This window comes from Arachis duranensis, chromosome 4 (assembly GCF_000817695.3).
Source record: "Arachis duranensis cultivar V14167 chromosome 4, aradu.V14167.gnm2.J7QH, whole genome shotgun sequence".
In the NCBI taxonomy this organism is placed as follows: Eukaryota; Viridiplantae; Streptophyta; class Magnoliopsida; order Fabales; family Fabaceae; genus Arachis; species Arachis duranensis.
The window spans coordinates 7,741,214-7,763,504 of record NC_029775.3 but is presented as its reverse complement, the minus strand read 5'-3'; the positions used below and the strand labels follow the sequence as shown (position 1 = coordinate 7,763,504).

The 22,291-nt window shown below is 34.9% G+C and overlaps 5 protein-coding genes across 7 annotated transcripts in view; 3 read left to right on the top strand and 2 right to left on the bottom strand.

Moving 5' to 3' along the window:
* LOC107483091 (pentatricopeptide repeat-containing protein At1g73710) overlaps positions 1-3,053 on the top strand; it is a gene marked incomplete in the record, with an annotated part of 4,001 nt that extends 948 nt beyond the window's left edge. Inside the window, 2 exon segments of the mRNA XM_021139994.2 lie at positions 12-2,806; positions 2,910-3,053. Coding sequence (XP_020995653.1) covers positions 12-2,726 — 2,715 coding nt within the window.
* Positions 1-4,623, top strand: part of LOC107483119 (tubulin-folding cofactor E) — a 13,655-nt gene extending 9,032 nt beyond the window's left edge. The window contains exons 15-17 of one of the 3 annotated variants that reach the window (XM_052261162.1): positions 3,712-3,788; positions 3,872-3,938; positions 4,127-4,623. In XM_052261162.1, the coding sequence (XP_052117122.1) occupies positions 3,712-3,788; positions 3,872-3,895 (101 nt within the window). In that variant the 3' untranslated portion in view covers positions 3,896-3,938; positions 4,127-4,623. The remainder of the gene's footprint in view (positions 1-3,711; positions 3,789-3,871; positions 3,939-4,126) is intronic. The other 2 variants (XM_052261159.1, XM_052261160.1) reach the window with 2 other exon arrangements.
* A 5,118-nt stretch (positions 4,624-9,741) lies between these two features.
* On the bottom strand, positions 9,742-13,187 carry LOC110280408 (serine/threonine-protein phosphatase 7 long form homolog). The gene is made up of 3 exons (XM_052260431.1): positions 13,075-13,187; positions 10,567-11,282; positions 9,742-10,177 (listed from the first exon to the last, which is right to left on the bottom strand). The coding sequence occupies exons 1-3, from the start codon at positions 13,117-13,119 to the stop codon at positions 9,742-9,744; spliced, it is 1,197 nt and encodes a 398-aa protein (XP_052116391.1). The 5' UTR covers positions 13,120-13,187.
* Positions 13,088-14,785, top strand: LOC107483121 (xylulose 5-phosphate/phosphate translocator, chloroplastic). Its single transcript, XM_016103740.3, is given in 3 exon segments — positions 13,088-14,494; positions 14,497-14,539; positions 14,541-14,785. Coding segments are annotated over 3 exon segments (1,296 nt in total). The 5' UTR covers positions 13,088-13,356; the 3' UTR covers positions 14,656-14,785.
* Positions 14,786-16,161: 1,376 nt separating this feature from the next.
* LOC107483106 (polygalacturonase-like) lies at positions 16,162-19,591 on the bottom strand. The gene is made up of 4 exons (XM_016103718.3): positions 19,015-19,591; positions 17,990-18,279; positions 16,983-17,211; positions 16,162-16,898 (listed from the first exon to the last, which is right to left on the bottom strand). Exons 1-4 carry the CDS (start codon positions 19,468-19,470, stop codon positions 16,680-16,682), a joined length of 1,194 nt encoding a protein of 397 aa, XP_015959204.1. The 5' UTR covers positions 19,471-19,591; the 3' UTR covers positions 16,162-16,679.
* Between the last annotated feature and the right edge of the window lie 2,700 nt (positions 19,592-22,291).

Here is a 22,291-nt window from a genome sequence, read left to right as displayed (position 1 = left end):
GGAAGAGCAAGAAGAAGAAGGGGTATGGCGGTAATTTACCTTCAATTTTGAAATCCTTAGAGTATTCTGTTGATGTTGAAGCGACCCTTGATTCTTTCTCTGAGAATCTTAGTCCTAAAGAGATAACTGTTATACTTAGGGAACAGGGTAGGTGGGAGCGTGTTGTTAAGGTTTTTGAGTGGTTTAAGTCACAGCAAGGGTATGTTCCCAATGTGATTCACTATAATGTTGTGCTTAGAGTTCTTGGTAAGGCTCAGAGATGGGACCAATTGAGGCTTCTCTGGATCGAAATGGCGAAGAACGGGGTTTCGCCTACTAATAACACTTATAGCATGCTTGTTGATGTGTATGGGAAAGCAGGTCTTGTTAGAGAAGCACTTCTGTGGATTAAGCATATGAGGTTGAGGGGTTTTTTTCCTGATGAGGTTACAATGAGTACGATTGTTAAGGTGTTGAAGGATGTGGGAGAGTTTGATAGGGCAGATAGGTTTTACAAGGATTGGTGTGATGGTAGGGTTGAGTTAGATGATCTTGATTTGGATTCTCTATCAGTTACTGCTACGAATGGTTCTAGATCGATGCCTATTAGTTTCAAGCATTTCCTTTCGACCGAGCTGTTTAAGACGGGTGGGAGAAACATTTTGAGTTCATCAAACAAGGAGATTGGTCCCCAGAAACCCCGGTTGACTTCAACTTTCAATACCATGATAGATTTGTATGGCAAGGCCGGACGACTAAAGGATGCTGCCGAAGTCTTTGCTGATATGTTAAAATCCGGAGTGGCAATGGATACAATCACTTTTAATACTATGATCTTTATCTGTGGAAGTCATGGTAATTTGTTGGAAGCTGAATCTCTGCTTAATAAAATGGAAGAAAAGGGTATATCCCCTGATACGAAAACTTACAATATCCTTCTGTCCTTGTATGCTAATTCGGGGAATATTGATGCTGCTCTTTGTTGTTATAGAAGGATTAGGGATGTTGGGCTCTTTCCGGATGATGTAACTCACAGAGCTCTTCTTGGTGCGTTATGCTTAAAGAATATGGTTCAAGCTGTGGAAACTCTGATTGATGAAATGGAGAAATCTTCTGTTTCTGTCGATGAGCACTCTCTTCCTAGTATCATCGAGATGTATGTTAACGAAGGAGCCCTTGACAAAGCAAATGATATGCTTCAGAAATTTCTAATGAACGGTGTACCATCATCAAGTATATGTGCTGCAATTATGGATGCTTTTGCTGAAAAGGGACATTGGCTTGAAGCCGAGAATGTGTTTTATTGGGAAAGAGGTGTGCCTGGACAGAGAAGGGATGTCATAGAATACAATGTCTTGATCAAAGCGTATGGCAAAGGAAAACTTTACAACAAAGCTGTTTCTCTCTTCAGGGGAATGAAGAATCATGGGACTTGGCCTGATGGTTGCACTTATAATTCTCTCATTCAGATGTTATCCGGTGCTGATTTAGTCGATCAGGCAAGAGATCTCATGGTTGAAATGCAAGGGATGGCATTTAAGCCACATTGTCAGACTTTTTCTGCTGTTATTGCATCCTATGCTCGTCTCAGTCAGCTTTCTGATGCTGTCAGTGTGTACCAGGAAATGCTACGAGCGGGAGTAAAACCAAATGAGGTTGTGTATGGATCTTTAATAAACGGATTTGCAGAATACGGTAGTCTTGAGGAGGCACTTAGGTATTTCAACATTATGGAAGAATCCGGATTATCTGCCAATTTAGTTGTGTTGACATCCTTGCTAAAGTCTTATTGTAAGGTTGGGAACTTGGAAGGAGTAAAAGCGATTTATGAACGGATGCAGAGCTTGGAAGGTGGTCTTGATTTAGTCGCGTGCAATAGTATGATCAGTCTCTTTGCAGATCTTGGATTGGTATCCGAAGCCAAGATGGCTTTCGAGAATTTGAGAGAAAAGGGCTGGGCAGACGGGATTTCATACGTGACAATGATGTATCTTTATAAAGATGTGGGAAGGATTGACGAGGCCATTGAGATTGCGGAGGAGATGAGGCTTTTAGGTTTACTGAGGGATTGTGTTTCATATAATAAGGTACTGGTTTGTTATGCCACTCATGGACAGCTTTATGAGTGTGGTGAACTAATACATGAGATAATATCTAAGAAGCTTTTGCCAAATAATGGAACTTTTAAAGTGTTGTTCACTGTATTAAAGAAGGGAGGGTTTCCAATTGAAGCAGTTGTGCAGTTGGAGTCATCTCTGAAGGAGGGGAAGCCTTATGCGCGACAAGCTGCGATCACTGCTTTGTATTCTTTAGTTGGTATGCACAATTTGGCGCTTAAATCCGTTCAGACATTCATAGAATCCGAGGTTGATCTTGACTCCTATGCATATAATGTGGCAATCTATGCATATGGTTCGGCTGGAGAAATCAACAAGGCCTTGAACACATACATGAAAATGCAGGATAAGCATTTGGAGCCGGACATTGTGACTCAGATTAATATGGTAGGTTGTTATGGAAAAGCCGGCATGGTTGAAGGCGTGAAACGGATATTTACCCAACTAAGAGGCGGAGAGATCGAGCCATGCAAGTCTTTGTTCAAGGCTATTATAGATGGTTACAAAGTTTGCAATAGAAAGGACCTAGCTGAGTTAGTTGGCCAAGAGATGAAAATCACATTCAACTTGGAAGAAAATAATGAAGTTGAGAGCAAAATTGAAAGTGAAAATGGAAGTGATTGTGATTGATTTTGATGAAAGCTTCTTTGAGGTCTGTTAAATCCACAGGTGGTTGTATATTAGGGGAGACAAATTTATGTATGTACAATGTAAGTGATCATATATAAATTTCTTTCTGCTTATTTTGTATAGCGAAATATATTGATTGACAACAATTATTACTCAGTATCTTTTTTATTTATGTTTTTGCAGGATGTTGGCAAAATTTGTGAACAGTTACCTGCTTTGCAGGATCTCAACTTATCTAACAACTTAGTGTCACCATATAAATCAGAACTTCCACCACTGGAGAGCATCCGTATTCTAGTTTTAAATGATACTGGTGTAGATTGGCAGGTTCCTTTCTATATCTTTCCCCAGCTTATATTTGCTGCTTAAATTCCCATCATGTTTGTTAGGAGCCACTAAATGTTTCATGTTTAACTGGGCATGTTGAATGGCTTAGACAATCATTGACAGCTATTGAAGAGCTACATCTTATCGGAATCAATATAAGCAGAGTACTGGTACATTTTGTTTTGGTTCATTATTCTTGTTAAATATCTTAACGGCTGTACACTTAGATATCCTCTCATGAGTACCCATTTGTAAACTATGGAGAGCAGTCGAATAAACATTAGAAATCGAACCGTTTTGATCACACTGCAAGATTTCTCTAAAAGCTATGTACTGAGTATTTTTTGAGCGTGTCTTTCATGTCTGATTGAGTTATTGTGTCTCTTGCTTCTTGTAAACACATTTTTTTGTGTGTATATTCCTCTGGAACTGCTTTCTTTACATCATATAGATGTAGTCAGATTATGAATTCATAATTTACCATAACCCCAAGACTGACCCTTGAGGCTGAAATTTATTTATAAACAAAAAATTTTCCATCACATGGATGTAGTCTGATTGAATTATTGTGCATTTGATCCTTTTTTGAAATAAATAAATAAATTGAAAAATCCTAAACTTGCGATATATTTCATTAACTTGATATAGGGATATGCAGCTATCACTTTGAAGTGTGTTGGAGCATCCATGGGTGAGAAGCAACCGTTTACAAAGAAGCTGCCAGCAACAACTACGGTTAAAAATCTATTCTTTTATTAATGTAATGTTCACCCTGTTTAGACCTAACACAGTTTTTCTAATTGACTTGTTTTTCTCAGGTTGGTAAGCTGAAATTTCTGTGAGAGCTTGTTTTAAGCTGAAGTCATTGAAGCTATTCAAGAAGAGGTTTGTTTTCATTTAAAAAAAAAATAGCACGTGTGTTCAAATCACGATTGCCTGATTCAGTTACCGGCTACTTAATCTTGAAAAATCATTTCATTTTCCCTTGATCGTTGCAAAGCTTTTCAAACTGATATGCTGGAAAACTAGAATATAGTTTGTATTGATGTAGTGCCATGTCTTTGAATTTGCAGGGCTCTCCATTACCTGTGCTGCTCGACAACGACACATCATCTCTTCTGGATCTTGGAATTGGCAATGAATCATTCATCCTTGTAGCGAAGAAAGTTGATAGAAAGATCAGAAATTGAAGAGGTTCTCTTGTGCTGAAATTTCTACCCCGTTCTGATTAGCTGTAATTAATTTTAAAAGTTGGCTTGCAAATGAATGTATTTTGAAGTGGTAGGCCGATTGAGTGTGGTTACAAGCCAACATTAGATGTGTCATGTGTGTTTGAGACCCTGCTGAATTGGATGTTCTTTACCCCTTCATGCCACAAATATTTTCTGATTCCATTGCAAACAGATTTGGACTTGCACGCCAAAAAAGAATAAGGCATTGTTTGGAAAATGAGCTCAAATCTTTTACAGATATGTTGTTTATGAAACATTTATTTTTGCAATGCAGATTCGGATTAGTCCCTCAAAAAGTATTGTTGTTTCTCTTTAGTCCTTGGATTAGTTGGCATGGAATATAGGATAAACAGAAGGGTTAAATGGAAAATTTGTGATATTTTAAGGGATAGAAGAAAGAGTTTAGTTTTCATATACTAACCGTATAAAATATTTTTTAATTATTCAATTAGATTTGTACATTTAGACTTTAGATAACCTTTTAAGTATTAGTTTTTAATTGTTTTTTTAGTTGATTATACGGCTAGTTGTTTATGTAAATGTTTTATTATGACAGTATATAAAAATTAAATTACAAAATTATTAAATTTCCAAATATTTAACAAAAAGAAATTATATTGTTCTATCTAAAATGTTTTATTTATGTAAAATGTTATTTGCACACTAAAAATAAACTATTAAATAATTACTACATATTTGTATATATATATCGTTTAATTTATTTTTAATATACATTTTTATTTTAATATGTATTTTATACTAATAATTAATTTGGTGATTGATATTTTTGTAAACACTTAGCATAGTTGTTTATTCATATTTACGTACTTAATTCCTTTTAAATTGAATAATCATGAATTTTATATTAAATTGTAATTGAGAAAATATAGAAAAATAACACTTTTTTAGAACAACTTCACAATAGGTTAAAAAAAAAAGTTAATTTTAATTTTAAAAATTAAATTTTAAATTAATTAGATATAATTTTTTGGATAGTTAATGAGCCTGAATACAACTTATTATTCACGTTGTTCGTATTTCTCATTGTTGGCTCATTTTTTTTGTTATGGAAGCTGTGAATGTGTTGTGCTTGGTTATGGACTTTAGAGGTGCTAGACAAATTTATGGGACAGCTTTTGCTCAACTTTGATGTGAAGAAATCGGACCATCCGATTTTTTTGGGAAAAAATTTTTGTAAACAAATCGGAGGGTCCGTTTTTCATGGAGGGAAGATTTAAATTTTGATTGAAGCTAATCGGACCGTCCGTTTTGTATATGTAGTAATTTTTTTTATTTTCGGAAAATCAAATCGAACGGTCCGATTTGATTATTATATATTATTTTGAATGAGCTTACACAAGTCGCTGGGTCGTGTGTAACGCGTAAATAGCTTATCAGATCCAATCTTCTTCATCTTCTTCGACTTGCTCTTCTTCTTTCTTATGGTCTTGTATCTCTCTTGTTGGGTATGAAAAAAAATTAATAGTAAAGTTTCTGATTCTGTTTAAGTGAGTGAGAGAAATTGATGATAGAGTCCTTTTGAAAGTGTATTATTTTGGTCAGATTTTGTTGCAAACATCTGAAGGAGTAAAATTTATTTGTGAAGATCCGTTAGATGTTGTTATTCCCTTTACAATCTCATTTGAAGAGTTCAAAGGTGTGATTTGTGAGAAGATAGATTCGGAGATGTCAAGAAAAATATCATGTATTTTATACAGATATCCCATACCAGTATTTGGTGGATTCGATCAATTTCAAACCAAATATATAACGGACGAAGCGAGTATGCAAGAGATGTTTTCAATGTATATTGAAAGTCGTGTTCAAATCTCGTTCATCGAGTTGTACATTGAATTCGAACCATCTGAAGCCGACCGAAATATTGTACGGGAAGATTACAATAGTGACAGTGAGGAAGAGTTCGAAAGCAATTACAAAGTTGTTGGTCCAAACGGAGATGAAGATCAAGGTAACGGCACTATGGCTCCGAATCTGATAGACGTGGCAAATGCACTCACAAACGAAGTACCGTTTAAGGAGCCATTTTTCATGTGAGTTTTGGATTTGGAAGTCATGCATGCTCCGGAATTTCCGGAATATATGAGTGTAGGTACGTAATTGCCTATATTTATAAGAAGGATTAAAATTTTGTAATAGTTGATATTGATTGATGGACCAAATAGTTAAATGACTTGTGAAAATATACTCAATTAGCATTTGTAAAAGTGTTTATTTAGTTAAGTTTAAGATAATAATAATTTTAGTTAATTAGTATTTAGGAATCAGTGTTTATTTAGTTTAGTTAATTAGCATTTATTAATTAGTATTTATTTTAGTATTTATTAAGTTATTTAGTTGATTAGTATTTATTTTTAGTTATTTAGTTAGTTTGTATTTATTAATCAGTATTTATTTATGTGTTTATTTTTTTATTTTATTAAGATTGAGATAATAACCTAATGAAAAGTTTATTTATATCATTATTGATGTAGTGAGTACTGATTTACTTTTAATTTCGGTTATTAAATAATCGTGTTTTAAATACTTATGGTGTGGTTGCCGTCGTGGCAGAAATTTCAATTGTCGCAGATGGTGAATTCGCCGTGGAGATGGAATTCAGTTCTAGAAAAGTTGTTATTAAGGCGATGAAAGAGTATACCCTCTGAAAAAGTATAGACTACCGGGTGTATGAGTCGGAGTCATTGACATTTTATACCAAGTGTACACAGTACGGGTCTGAGTGTGATTGACTTATCAGAGTTAGCATGATCAACAGAAAGTACTGTTGGATTATAAGGAGGTATAACGTCAGTCACACTTGTATCAGAGCCACCATTTCTCAGGATCATTTGAAGCTAGATTCGAATACAATTGCAGAAGCCATAAAGCCGTTGGTTGAGGCTGGCCCCTCGTTAAAGGTAAAATCAGTTATTGCAGAAGTGCAGTCAAAATTCAACTATACCGTCAATTATCGAAAAACTTGGGTGGCTAAGCAAAAGTCAATAGAGAAAATATTTGGAGGTTGGGAAGCATCATACGAAGCGTTGCCGATTTGGTTTGAGGTCATGTGTCATAAGGAGCCATCAGCTGTCGTACATTTTGAGACTATGCCTGCATATCAAGGCAATGACTTGGTAAGTGATATCCGGGTATTGCATCGAGTCTTCTGGAGCTATTACCCTTGCATTAGAGCATTCAGACATTGTAAGCTAGTTGTCTAGGTGGATGGGACTCACTTGTATGAAAAGTATAAGGGTTGCCTGTTAGAGGCCGTTTCATAGGATCGTAATAACAATATCGTCCCAATTGCATTTGCTATTGTGGAAAGAGAGACTTCTGATGCGTGACACTTTTTTCTTAGTAACCTGCGACAACATGTTGTGACTCGGGATGCTGTGGGACTGATATCGGACCGACACGAATCCATGAATGTAGCTATGGCACGCAGTAACGGAGCTTGATCACCTCCTAGAGCTTTTCACATGTTTTGCATCAGGCATATAGAGTCGAACTTCCTGAGAAAATTCAAGGCACTGTACCTACAAAAGCTTGTCGTGAATATAGGTAACATTAAGTAATTCAAAGTTCGTTATTGACGAAGTTGCAAACAACCTAGTGTTTGTCATCCTTCTTTCTTTCTGTTTGTTATTTGATATTGTGCAGGATATTCGAGGACGGTGCGCGAGTATGAAGTGCGTTACCAGCGTTTACGAGAACGGGGCGAGGCCTACACTAACTGGTTAAACCGTATTCCCCGCGAACAGTATGCGTTGACATTCGATGGTGGTTACCGATAGGGTCACATGACGACAAACCTAGTGGAATGCATCAACTCAGTCTTGAAGGGTGCACGAAATCTCCCCATCATTGTGCTTGTGAAAGTAACATTCTACAGACTTAATGAGCTGTTCACCCGAAAAAAAGTCGAGGCGGAGGTTCGGATTAATGCTGACCATATTTTTTCTGAGCTTGTGACCTCAAAATTGCATGCAAATCAACTTGCAGCAGGAAACATCCAGGTTAATTGCTTTGACAGGCAGAATGATGTCTTTGAAGTGCGTGAGATGCCAAATGGACTGGAGTATGCCGTCGACCTCCGTCGTCAACGATGTGACTGTGGTGAGTTCCAGGTGACCCGGATTCCTTGTCGACATGTGTTTGCATGTTGTGCAAATCAACGACTAGATTGGAAAGTGTATGTGCATGACGTTTACAAGATGGACCAAGTTAGACGGGTTTATCGAGCTAAGTTTAGGCCACTCAGAAATCCTACTACCTGGCCTGCTTACAACGGTACTCGATTCGTACCAAATCCGTACCTAAGACGTGTTACCAAAGGTCACCCCATGATGACGCGCTTCTTGAATGAGATGGACACGCGAATGTTATGTCGTCCTAGGCGATGTAGACAATTTGGGGCTAAGGGACACAATCATAGTAGGTGTCGTCAGACAGGTGGTGCAAGTGCCGACAATAATGCTCAATATAATTATATTTTATGATATTTGAAACATTGTAACTTATATCAATCTACTCTATGAAATATCCAACTTTAGATTTTGTCCATACATTTTACAATATTTGAAACATTATAATTTGTCCAAGTATTCCATCACATGCATAGTAATGATACATATAATAATTAAATGAAACTTAGAAAAGTTAACTCAAAGCATAGAATAGTTAATTGGTACTTAGGAAAGTTAACTCATACATAGAATAGTGAACTGATACTTAGAAAAGTTAACTAATACATAGAGAATACTAACTACACCATAACTACTTTTTCGTTGCCCACTTTACACCTTTCACAAGATTTTTGCATTTCTTGACAGCCTTATTGAACACAGACGGAGTGTATCAACTAGCGTTACGACGCGGCGGATCAACCCTAAGATTGTAGCCTTTGCCTATCTCATCTGGAGTACATGACTCACCTGTATACACTTTAATTAATTAGACCATCCTAATGGATCAGACCATGCAAGTACATAATATAATCAATCCTTACCAAAATACTATACATGAATATAATAACATCAATTGACCAAACAAGTATGTAATATAATTATCCTAACATTACGGGATTCTTCATCCTCGTCTATGTCCTCATCTTCATCCTCCTCCTCCTCCTCGTCATCTGGTTCATCCACTAAATACTCATTAGTCTCATGCTCAAGTGTCTTAGCATTTTCTTCAATCAGAGTCATTGAAACACAGTGAGAGTTTTGACTATTAAGAATTTCTTGACCACCGTCACTCCTACTAGAATCACCAGATACCAACCCTCCAGAAACACCCGAGGAAGTGCGACATGGATGCCTCACGTCGAAGGAATACGTACCCGCCATGAAATCAGGCTTATGGACATATTGTGCTTGGCCGGCATCTGAAGCCATGAGCCCAAGCAATTGGCTAATAGAAGCTCCGTCTCCTGAGTTAAACTGTGGCGTACTCTAATACTGCTGATGTATTGGGAATGATGGAGTAAACTGTGTTTGAGGTACATATTGACTTGAGAACTGAGGTGGAAGTAGAGGTGGAGGTGGAGGTGGAGGTGGCGGTGATTGTGGCTCATGTTCTTGATTGTCATCATCCATAACCTGATTACCCTCAACATCCTCTTGAACCACAAGATTCGACAAGTTCAAGTGATTGCCATATTTTGAACGGTACCAGTACATGTAAATATCTAAGGGATGCTGTGGAGCCATGAAAAACTCAGTAAGAACGTGATTATACCTGTTTGTCCACTGCATCACCCAAAATGAATGAGTCGTGGCTGTGGCCCAGTTAAGATTCTTAGGACCAGTCAAGACTTCTCCATGTTCCTTGTCTAGATTCGGTTCCTGATGAGGAACACCCTGTACGAAACCGAACTGTCGTCTAAACCTATCAGTTGCATGCCATTCAATGCATTCAAAAGACACCAACAGCACCGTAGCACTCTACACAACCGAGTGCATGTAGATGTCTGCAGGAATTATGTCCGGATCAACGCAATCAACAACATATGCAACCCACACAAATTGAAAAAGATAAAGCAAACAAATGATTACAATCCAAATAACAATATCACTAAACCTGAAACAAATACTACTTTAATGAAAACACATCTGGCCTTCCTGAAGATCATCCAAGGCCTTCCTAAAGTGAGCAAGCTTAAGATATCTATAGACTCGGTCTCCACGCTCCCAGTTACGCCACCTAATATGACTTATTTTATTAACACAATTGGATTCTAAATATGAAGATACGGGGTAAATGTAAGATAATGTTACCTATTTGCAAGTGAAAAGCTGCGGGGTTCCCTAGGAGCTGGAGCTAGATATGGTAGGCGAATCCAAGCCCAACCGAGTAGAAGTGTTACCGGACCATCGATTTCCTTACAGTCAAAACATGATGCCCTGCATAACGCCCTGTACAGGTATGCTAGGCATGCTGATCCCCAACTGCACTGTCCGATACTAGCAAAATCACGGAGCAGAGGCAGAAACTTCCAGTGCACAGATGCCCTAGACTTGTCTCCAAACAAGATCGTACCGATCAACAACATAATGTGGCACTTCACGTACACCGGTATACTATTTTCATCAGTTAACTGTAACCGTGCTTTTAAATCCCATAGCCACGTCAGTTTTATGCATCTTCCTCTACAGTCTGACTTTCTCGGTGCAACCCCAAATTGGTGTAGACACTTTACCTCTAAGGCTTCAAAACTACTCAGAGTCATCCCTGTGACTAGAAGACCGTCTGTCGGAAGACCGAGAATCATAGCCACGTCTTCCAGTGTCACGGCACATTCACCAACCGGAAGGTGAAAGGTATGTGTGTCTGGGTGCCACATTTCGACTAGAGCATTTATCAGTACTTTCTGACATTGGACTACTCCAATTTGGGCCACATGGTAAAAACCAGTAGATCGTAAATGTTCTTCCACCCTCTCATTGTACCGATCCAGAGGGACAGGGTGATCACATATCAACATCCGTGAACTCTACAAAAGGATAGCAAATATTAATTAAAATTTCACAACTATCATAAATAATTTTAAAAAATCTAATTAAAACAAATAATTTTACTGAATCCAATTTACTAAGTAATAATATTTTAACTTCTAAATTTAATTAATATTCCTAGAACTCATTTCTAACTTACTACAAATAATAAGAACTAATAGATACTTCCAATTTCGATCTAACTAATAATGTTCCACGGTAATAATATTAAAACCTCAACTACAATAATATATTTCTGTCAATTGAAAGACTAACAATAAACAAATAATTATTACCGAAAATACAAAGACATTATATTTTACAGATCCTAATTATTAATCGAAATTATCATTATTCCAAAAAATTATACACTTAAACAAGTATTTTTTATTACTAATCTATTATATTAGAAAAAATTCTAAACAAGCATTAACTACATTTAAACATACATATTTTTAATTATTATTTAAACATATATTCCTAAATTTCTAAAATTAATTATAACAGTTAACTACTTAATTATAATTTCTAATATTATTACAAAAAATTCTAAACAAGTATTTTTTTATTACTAATCTATTATATTACAATAAAATCTAAACACGAATTAACTACATTTAAACATAGATATTTCTAACTATTATTTAAATATATATTCCTAAATTTCTAAACTTAATTATAACAGCTAACTACTTAATTATAACTTCTAATATTATTGCAAAAAATTCTAAAAAAGTATTTTTTATTACTAATCTATTATATTACAAAAAATTTTAAACAAGAATCAACTATATTTACACTTTATTTAAACATATATTTCTAAATTTCTATCAATAAAAATAATAATTAAGTCACATATATCTTCTTCAGTTCTAACAACAATAATTATAATTAAATTTCTAAACATAATAATTATAATTCTAAAATATAAATAAAATTTAACAAATAAACTTACATAATCAGAATGGTTGAGATATTTTACAATGTGAAATTCAAGACGATTAACATTTTTAAATTTTTGTTTCTTTGACATTTTAATTTTTTTTAGTGAAGTAGATGAAGCAGACCGCGTTCAAGGAGGAAGAAAAAGAAGGAATGGATGCTGGGTGGGTATGTATGCAATGAAGGGGGTGTGTTGGGTTAAAGGGACACCGTTTGTGGGGAGTAACACGTATGCGATACGTGGCTGGGGAGGAAGAACTCGGACCGTCCGTTTTGTCACGAGGAACTCGAACCGTCCGATTAGTCAGGAACAACTTGCACCGTCCAATTTCTCATCGCTGACACCACAAGTAGGTAAAGCACGCTTGCTCTCCATATTAGGTCCTATCCCATTCTAATCTCCATAACAAAATTTAAAAAGTGCTTATTGTTCAACTAGCGTATTATAAATAATTATTTCTTCATATTTGCAATGTTCAAAAATGGAGTTTTCCATTTTATTAATTTAGAATTGGATTATTAAGTATATCTGGATTTTAAGTGTAATTATTTCAATTGAATATCTTGTAGTTTTTGGCTTAATTATTTGCCTACTTTAGCAAGATTAACAAAAATAAATTGATAAATTAATAGAAAATCAATTAATGTTGAATGTGTCTGGGGAAAACAAATAATGTTGAACTTATTTGTACAAACAAATGAACAATTATTTAATTCAGATTAATTTTCAAATAATAACTTCTAAAAAACATTAAACTTGTGGATTTATGGACCAAATTACATAATTTTTCAAATTGAAAAAATAAAATAAAACAAAAGAGTTGTAGACTTGTAGGGACAAAATTGTACCTCTAACTCTCTAAGTCTCCAAACTGTACTAGGTTTTAGGTACATGCTACACAGACCACAGTTCGGTGTATGCTCTCAGCAGTTAGCAGGACTTCAATCCCTGTAGCTGCTGGAATCTCAACTTTCCAACTCCAATTTTAAACTTCCAAAGCTTCTACCTTTTTGTTTCTTCACCTTTCCATCAGTTTTTTTTTTTTTTTTTTTCTCTCCATTCTCTTATTCTTTTCAGTCACTTCTTCTTCTACCTTGTGAAAAAGGGAAGAAGGAACAGCCACACAAAAAATGTTGTCTTTGAATGTAGTTTCACCTTCATCTTCCAGTGTCACTTTCACCAAACACAATCACAATTCTTCCATAAATGCATCCACCATTTTCAGGTCAAATCTCCTCAGCAAGGTTCAAAGCCACAAGAACCTACCCTGCCTCAGAACCACCACCACTTCCCAGCTCCATGAACAAGGTCACCAAAGTTCCAAGCTTTCTTTCATGCCCACATCTCAGATCCAAGATTCAATTACGAAGTTAGGAACTTTCAACAGGTTCCTCACACACCCTTTTGAATCCAAAGCAAAACCCATTAACCAAGTTGTGAAAGCAGCTTCTTCTGGTGCCAATCCTGAAGGAGGAGAAGAAAGTGTAGCCCCCAAATCAAAGACCCTAAAGCTTGCACTTGTTTTTGGTCTATGGTACTTCCAAAACATCATCTTCAACATTTACAACAAGAAGGCCTTGAACATTTTCCCATTTCCATGGCTTCTAGCTTCATTCCAGCTATTTGTTGGTTCAATTTGGATGCTAACTCTATGGGCCTTAAAGCTCCAGCCATGTCCAAAAATCTCAAAGCCTTTCATCTTTGCACTTCTTGGACCTGCTTTGTTCCACACAATAGGCCACATCTCAGCTTGTGTCTCATTCTCTAAGGTTGCTGTTTCATTCACTCATGTAATCAAATCAGCAGAACCTGTTTTCTCTGTCATATTCTGTTCTGTTCTTGGTGATAGGTTCCCTATTCAGGTTTGGCTCTCAATTCTACCTATTGTTCTTGGTTGTTCTCTAGCTGCAGTAACTGAAGTGTCTTTCAACTTGCAAGGATTGTGGGGTGCCTTAATTAGCAATGTTGGATTTGTGTTGAGGAATATATATTCTAAGAGAAGTTTGCAGAATTTCAAGGAGGTTGATGGATTGAACTTATATGGTTGGATTACTATAGTTTCATTGTTTTATTTGTTTCCTGTGGCTGTTTTCATTGAAGGGTCTCAATGGATTCCGGGGTATTATAAGGCAATTGAAGCTATTGGAAAACCATCCACATTTTATATTTGGGTTTTGCTTTCTGGTGTGTTCTACCATCTCTATAACCAATCATCTTACCAAGCCTTGGATGAGATTAGTCCTTTAACTTTTTCAGTTGGGAACACAATGAAGAGAGTGGTGGTGATCGTGTCGTCGGTTTTGGTGTTCAGGAATCCGGTTAGACCACTTAATGGCCTAGGATCCGCCATTGCCATTCTCGGAACTTTCCTGTATTCGCAGGCAACTGCGAAGAAACCAAAGAAAATTGAAGGTGAAAAGAGTAGTTAGAGTAAGAAAAAGAAGTGGGGAAAAAAGGTGAAATGTTGTTAGAGGGGAGAAATCTGCTTGGATTATTTGAATATCTTCAGTTAGACCATTTGATTTTTGACATTAATTAAGATCTTCAATTTCTGCTTTCTTTTGAGCTACTGCTATGGTTTTGAAGCACTTTTTTCTTGATTTTAATTTGTTTTCATGAGTATAGTTTCTTCTTGCTTGGTTCACATAAAATAGGTTAGGAAGATATAAGAATTGACCATCATATATTCATTAGTCTCAATGTTACTTGTATGCTGAGTTTCAAGTTGATTCGATTCACTGCTATCTGCAGTAACTGCATAAGTGCATATCATAATTGTTCACTAGAAGAGCATTTTGATTTTCAAATTGCAATGCTTTTGCTGCTTTATGTTGCCATGGCTTTCAAGTAATTTACTACTCTCTTGATTATATTGTTGATCATCAGAAGTGAACTAAGGTTCTTTGTTAATTTCAAAATTCTCAAACTAGAGATTCCTTCAGCCAAACAGGTCCAATTGGATTTATTGTTTTCATAATAATATTGCTCTAGAATTTTAAACTAAGCTTTTACATTTTGATTTGTCTCTTCGTTAACAAAATCATACACTGACCTCTCTTGAAATTTTATGTGATATTATGCTCAATAGTGAAAATCTTATGCCCTTGTAATTTGTAAAATGTAATAGTGAACACCCAATAAACAAGGGGGTATTTTCTATAATATGAATTAAAATAATGCTAAATTAACTATCTTTTCTTCCTTTTGTAGTATGCTGATGCTAATAGGAAGTAGAAAAGTATCATTGGCTATGACCTTATTCCAAGTTATTGTTATTGGTTCAAATACACATCATGTTTGCAAAATATCTATAAACACAATGTATTCATGTCATTTTCAATCCCTTATATCTTCCAACTAATTAAGTATATAAATTTGTGGTTTCAGATACCCTAATTTAGAGTTCAAATTCTAATAGATAGATAGATAGATAGATAGATAGATACTAGTTTGGCTAAAATTCTTAAAATAATGAGTAATCTCTTGAGATTATTATTTGAGGTTGTGATTTCAAGTATTTGTAATTATTTGGGAAAAAGAAAAGAAAAGAAAAAAAATGGAGACCTTTTCTCCTCTCTTTTTTTACCACTCCAAATTCCCCCATTAGTGATTAATTCACTATATCTCAACACAATTCTTTCAAATTTACCTACAAATAAAAAAATTGTTTTAATTATTATCCCTCACAAAGAGTGTGTTTGAAAAACTTTCAAAATTAAAAAAGAATTCTATTTATATTAAAAGTACATTCTAATTTATTTCAAATTCAAATCTATAATTTGAAGCAACTAATTATATTGATAAAATGAATTATTAATTTTTTACTTTTTTGTCATTCTCTCCCTATAACCCTCCAATAATGGCATATAATTCAGTAGATATACATTATATAACTAGTTGGAAATTCATTGTAACTTCTATAATCAATAACAAAGTAGCGAAACACAAATGATTGGCAAGGAAAAGAAGAAAAATAAAAAACCACATCCACAAAACACAAAAACCTAGTAGTAATAATCACCAATTCACCATATAAATTACAAATATCATACTCTCAAACAAGTTACCTTTTCTCACCCACCAACAAAACTCCAGTATATATAAACTCATCAAAAGACTATAAAGTTGTTCAACCAAACACACACTTACACAAAATGAAGTTACAAGAAAAATGTTGACCAAAAATACAAAAACAAAAAAAATCATTAACTATGCATTCGGTTTGTATTTTATTTTTGTTGCTATCATTAATATTTTTTATTTATAAAATTTTGTGAAAAGAGAAAAAACATATGAAAACAGAATATATAATTGTATTATTTTCATTGTTTTCTCTTCTTTTTTTTTCACAAAATCTTAAAAATAGAAAACACTAAAAATGTAAACAATAAATAAAAACGCAAACCAAACGCAATATCTCATGATAAATCGTATGTACACGAAACTAATTACCCTAAAAGCAACTCTCGGGTTGAACTGTACCAAATGCAGTTCCACCGGCATTTCTACAAGATGCTTGAGGAACTTGGTTCTTGTAGGTTAGGTTCACATCCTCCAACCTTAACCGTCTGCATGGATGCTTCAAACTACAATCAAATTTCATAGCAACCTGTGTTGCAGATGTTCCATGTATGTCCTTATACGAAATATCGCTGATCCTGATTCCAGAGGCCTACAATAAGAATTACATACACTGAAGGCAATAAGACAAAAGTGTCCCTAGGAATGAATAAGGAGATAGAATGAGAGTGATTACCATTTGAGGGCAGCCAGTGTAATAAGGGCAGTAATGCTGGTCAATGACAATGGGGTTTTGAACATCAGACATAAATGCATGCTCAAAATGTACATTATTCACAAACCCATTGCTGGGTCTCCCCCAAGATTTTATCCTAAAACCGTTCATAGTCTTTGAGAATGTTGCCGTTCTAACCGTCACATTGGTCACACCATCTTCGTTCATGCCCCATCCTAAGCTTCCTATGCTGCACCCCACAAAAACATTCATAATAATAATTCATCAAATAAAATTTAGAGTAAACGAGAAAGAATTTAATTTTGATGTAAGTAGTTTTACAGTGCATCCAATTACATAATTACACGCTTTATATTATCAGTTCATCCAAATTAAACTCAACCATAAATAGGTTCTAACTTTTTATCTCAAAGATAAATAAATTTTCGATTAATTAAAATTACAAAAATATCCCTCATTTTTAAAATGCGAGAAATCTAAATTTTGAAGATCGATTTGTTCTTATATATTTTAAAAGGAGAAACTTAAATATTTCATATTTTAGAAAGTCAAAAATATTTTTATATTTCAATTAATAAAAACATATGTGTATTTGAATTAAAAAATTAGAAGTTTATTTATTTCTTAAGTTTATTTTTTATACCACCCTAATAGCTATTTGTTATTAAGACAGTGACACTTCCATTTTTAATAATGTGATATTATCAAAATAGAAGTAATAATTTTAGTTTCTAGTTTTTATGTAAAACAGTTTAAGATTATCTCATAATGTCACTTATATTAGAGAATAATCTTAAAAAAATACAAAAGCAAAGAATGACATACAATACTATATCTAGAAATAATAATATTTCTCCCTTATAAATTATACTAAATTATTACTTACTTTGATAATTTTGAAATTTTTTTATCATCTGATACTATAAAATTACTTTAATGTTAACCAACAGAAATCATTCGCTGAATTCAAACAAAATAAAACAAATGCATTAAATTGAGAAATAAACCTAATTCCATGGCCAGGTCCACATGCAATATCCTCAACCCACAAATTTTTGGTGCCGGGGCCGACGGAGACACAGTCGTCGCCGGTCCGGATTCTTGGGTTGAGAATGGTGATGTCAGAGGAGAACTGGACGTGGATGCCGTCGGTGTTGGGGCTGTTTCCGGGGGCCATGATCTTCACTCCGTGCACTTTGACGTTGTTGCATCCACTGATGATCATGTGAAACAGTTGACTGTTAATTGAGGTCAACCCCGTAACAACAACGTTGTTGGAATTTGTGATTCCAAGTGTCTGCTTCCACAAATAATCATTCACTTAATTTTAAATCAGGATAATAATTATTTTATTATACATAATTTTTTTAAAAACCTTATCAAAATACGAGTGATATCAGTATTCTTTATTAAATTTTTAAATATTCAATATTTTTTCCGAATTCGCTAAGAAAATTATTAGGAAGATAGTATATAAATTGAATAAACCTGAGTTTAATTTTTTATTATTTATTTTGTCATGTGGTGGGAATGGTGGCGATAAAGAATGAAAGGTGCATGGGAGTGATGAGTTTTGAAGCCGTAAATCTGGCAAACAGGATCCACACAAAAATACTACTCTATATAACATAGGAATGCTATATGGCAAAATTTTTCATTCTTAAATAATTAATATGCATAAAACATTAATTAATCAAAGTTTATTTTTAATTTATGAAAGAAAGTCAATAAAAAAATAGTCATTAGTTATATGTTAGCTAAAAATCCGTTAATTAGTCTCCTAGCATGATAATATACAATGATACACTATTTTGTGGACCAACAACATCGTATGAAAACCTTATTGAGTGTCTACCTCGGACACTTGCCAATTTTGCTTCAACAGAGAGAGTGAACGGTTACAAAACGGTTTCATCATCTCTCTTTTCACCTGGATTTAGCTGAAAAGACAGTAATGCCCCTCATTCCCGTAACCCATCACTTACTATTCCATTTTCATTCAAATTTCAATAATAATGTTGATGGAACTTACTATGGCTCCAATTGGGCAAGGTTGGCCAGAACTCTTGCAAGCCCACAAGGAACCGCCACGGGCATCAAGAACGCCACCGTGAATCCTAACGCCGCTGACCTGGTCAAAAGTCAACCAATGCAGTGCTTCTCCGATGGCCCTGTAGTCAGAGGGACCCACCAACGTCGCCCCTCCCATGCTTATGGAGATTACCTTGTTGTTGCATGGCCCTCCGAACCTCGTGGCAGTTCCAAGCAGGAACTGCCCTGGAGGTACTTGGATGCATGCGGGTCGCCAGGACCCGCACGCATTGCTCCACGCACCTAGGAAGGCCAGTGTGGAGTCCTTGAGGCCGGTTGGGTCGGCTCCAAAGTCGACCACATTGTAGGTTGTTGATTTGGCTAAGATTTGTGTGAAGAATAAGGAGCAAAACAATGCATGGCGGAGAAGAAGAGTATGAGGGAGTTGTTTTGCCATTTCGGAAAACGTGATGAATAATAGTAGAATTAATGAATTGAAAAGGATGTAGTGTAGTAGTGTGTGTGTTGAGAGATAATGAGAACAAAAATTAATTAAAAGAAGAGAATGTGTTTATGTGTATGTGAATGTGAATTAATGGTAAGCAGAAAATTGAGAGATATAGTAGGAGTGGTGATGGAGGGTGGAGTCGTGGGGCATGGAACGGTTTCTGACGGTATTTAAAGCTAAGAATTTTGTACTTACTTGTACAATACAAGCTATATCATATCCCTGTTTTTTTTTCTCTCTTTCAAATTTCTTCATCAATTTTGGTACACAATTAAAGAAAAAAAAAAGTTGTTTATTCATCCATGCTTTTGTTTCTGAGAACAGGACAAGACACTGAGAATAGGATAAAATACTAATGGGTAGAGACACAAAATTTTGTATTCTTGTATTCTATTTGGTGATAAACTATAACAAATTATGAAAATTTAATTTTTTTTATTTTTTTCATTAAAAAAATTTGAGATAAAAAATATAATAATAAAAAATATAATTATGAAAAATTAACAAGAATAATAAAAAAAAAATAAAAAATAAGTTGTGTCCTTGTTATTGTCTCCGTGTCCTTACTGTTAGAATGAATACAAAATACACTAATTCAATGTCTCTGGACACATTATTGTCTCTGTTCATATCTCCTCTGTCAAACATGATTTTGTGTGTCTGTGTCCCTGTCTCAATTCTATAAACAAACGCAGCCATATATACAATGAACTTCGTATAAAAATATCTAAAATTATCTTTATTAAAAATATAACTATTTATGATATTTTCATCTATTAATTTAAATTTTTTGAACGAATAATTTTAGAACATAGTAATTATTAGTCATAACTATTTATATTGCTTTCACTTGTTAATTTAAATTTTTTGGATTAGTGGTTTGATTATTTTTGTATAAAAATTCAAATATTGACAGTATTATATTCATATCCGATCAATTTGACTGAAAAATATTTAATTTGGCTAAATCATATCCAAAAAAATTTATATTATGTATATACTAAAATTAACTATTAAAATTAGTTATTAGTATAATATATATATATATATTAATATTAAAAATAAATTAAATTATTAGTAACTAAAATTAGTATATAAATTATATTTTTAGAAGAAAGAAAAAAACGGTTAAGTGGCAAAGAAAAAGGCGCGGCGAAGAGTGGAGTTATGAGCATGTTGGTGTGTTTACGGAAGTGAGCTTTGCGTGCTCCATTTCACAATAAACGTCACTTAATTGCTTTTTTCTTGCTCGTCAAAATTGGTTAACTTTGATTTAATTAGTCACATGCGCCCTACACATTCATTACATAGATATATATAGTTAGGACCTATATATGGATCCATAAGTAATCGTATTAGTATAAATAAGTATATATACACTTATCATATGGTCGCACAGTATATAATTAAAGTTAATTACTAAGGTATAAATGTAATGAACAATCTAGGGTCAATTATGTAATGTAGTACACTAACATCTTCAGATAAATGCATGGATTTGATCAACTACATATTTAGGGATGTCAATGGGGCGGGGGCGGGGGCGGGGGATGCCTCCCTGCTCCCCATCCCCACCCCCAGATTTACTCCCCGTTCCCGCCCTCATTCCCCGCCGTGGGAGAATATTGCTCCTCATCTTTATTCCCCACAGGGCTCCATTCTTCGCGGGGACCCCATTCCCCATCTATCTGATAGTTCTAACTAATTATTAATTTTTCATATGAATAGAGGTGAAAGTATCCATTCTATACAAAAATAACAAGATTTTATACAAAAAGTCTAAACAACAAGATGGTGACTTCTTTCGAAATGACACAATGGGGAGACGCAATGGCAAGCCAGAGGATAGAGAAGTGGACAAGGTGGGAGACGCGGCAACGGGAATGCCGCAAATAGAGAGCACGATGCGGTGAGGATCATGGCACGGTGAGGTGTGACGATGCGGTGAGAAGGGAGAACAGCGAGAGGGTGGCTGCAGAGAGGTTGGCTGGAGTATGGACAACGTTAGATATTTCTGAATTGAAGAAGAGTTATGCAAATGAGGATTAGGAGTTTTGAGTTTCTATATATATGTGTGTATGTGTGAAATGACTAAAAAACATATATGAAAAATAAACTATTAAGCACAATTCAGTAAATTTATGAACTTCGGGAATTAGCGGGGATGGGGTGGGGATCCCCGCTCGGGTCCCCGCGTCTGCCTCGGAGAAATTTTGTCCCCCGTCCTCATCCCCACGGAAAAAATTCTCCACAGTCGGATCCCCATTCGGAGCAGTCTCCGCAGGAATCCCCGCGTCTCGGAGAGTTTTGCCATCCCTATACATATTTGTAGCACATAATTAGGTCAAGCAAAGCAATTAATTAAAGGCCCAAATAATTAAGAGGAAATTATTGAGGGTGGTACAAAATTAGAGGGAATCACTAAAATTAATTGAAAAGAAAACGATGGAGCAAATAAAGTTATTGCATTTTGGCTTTATATATATGTTAGTATTGATGAGGAGAAAAAATAAATTACAAATTGGTCCGAGAGCAGACAAAATGGAAAGAATGAGATGGAACCTACAATATCATGCTAGAGAGATCAGATTCTTTATTTGCTTGTAACACGACTACTGTGGGACATGGCACCGTACACAAATATCGCATGCAAATTAAATATTACTAAATAAAATATATGCAAATATAAAAATATTATATGTATAAAAAAATTCACTCAATTTATATTTGAATATAAATGTATGCATTATTTTATTTTTAATATATATTT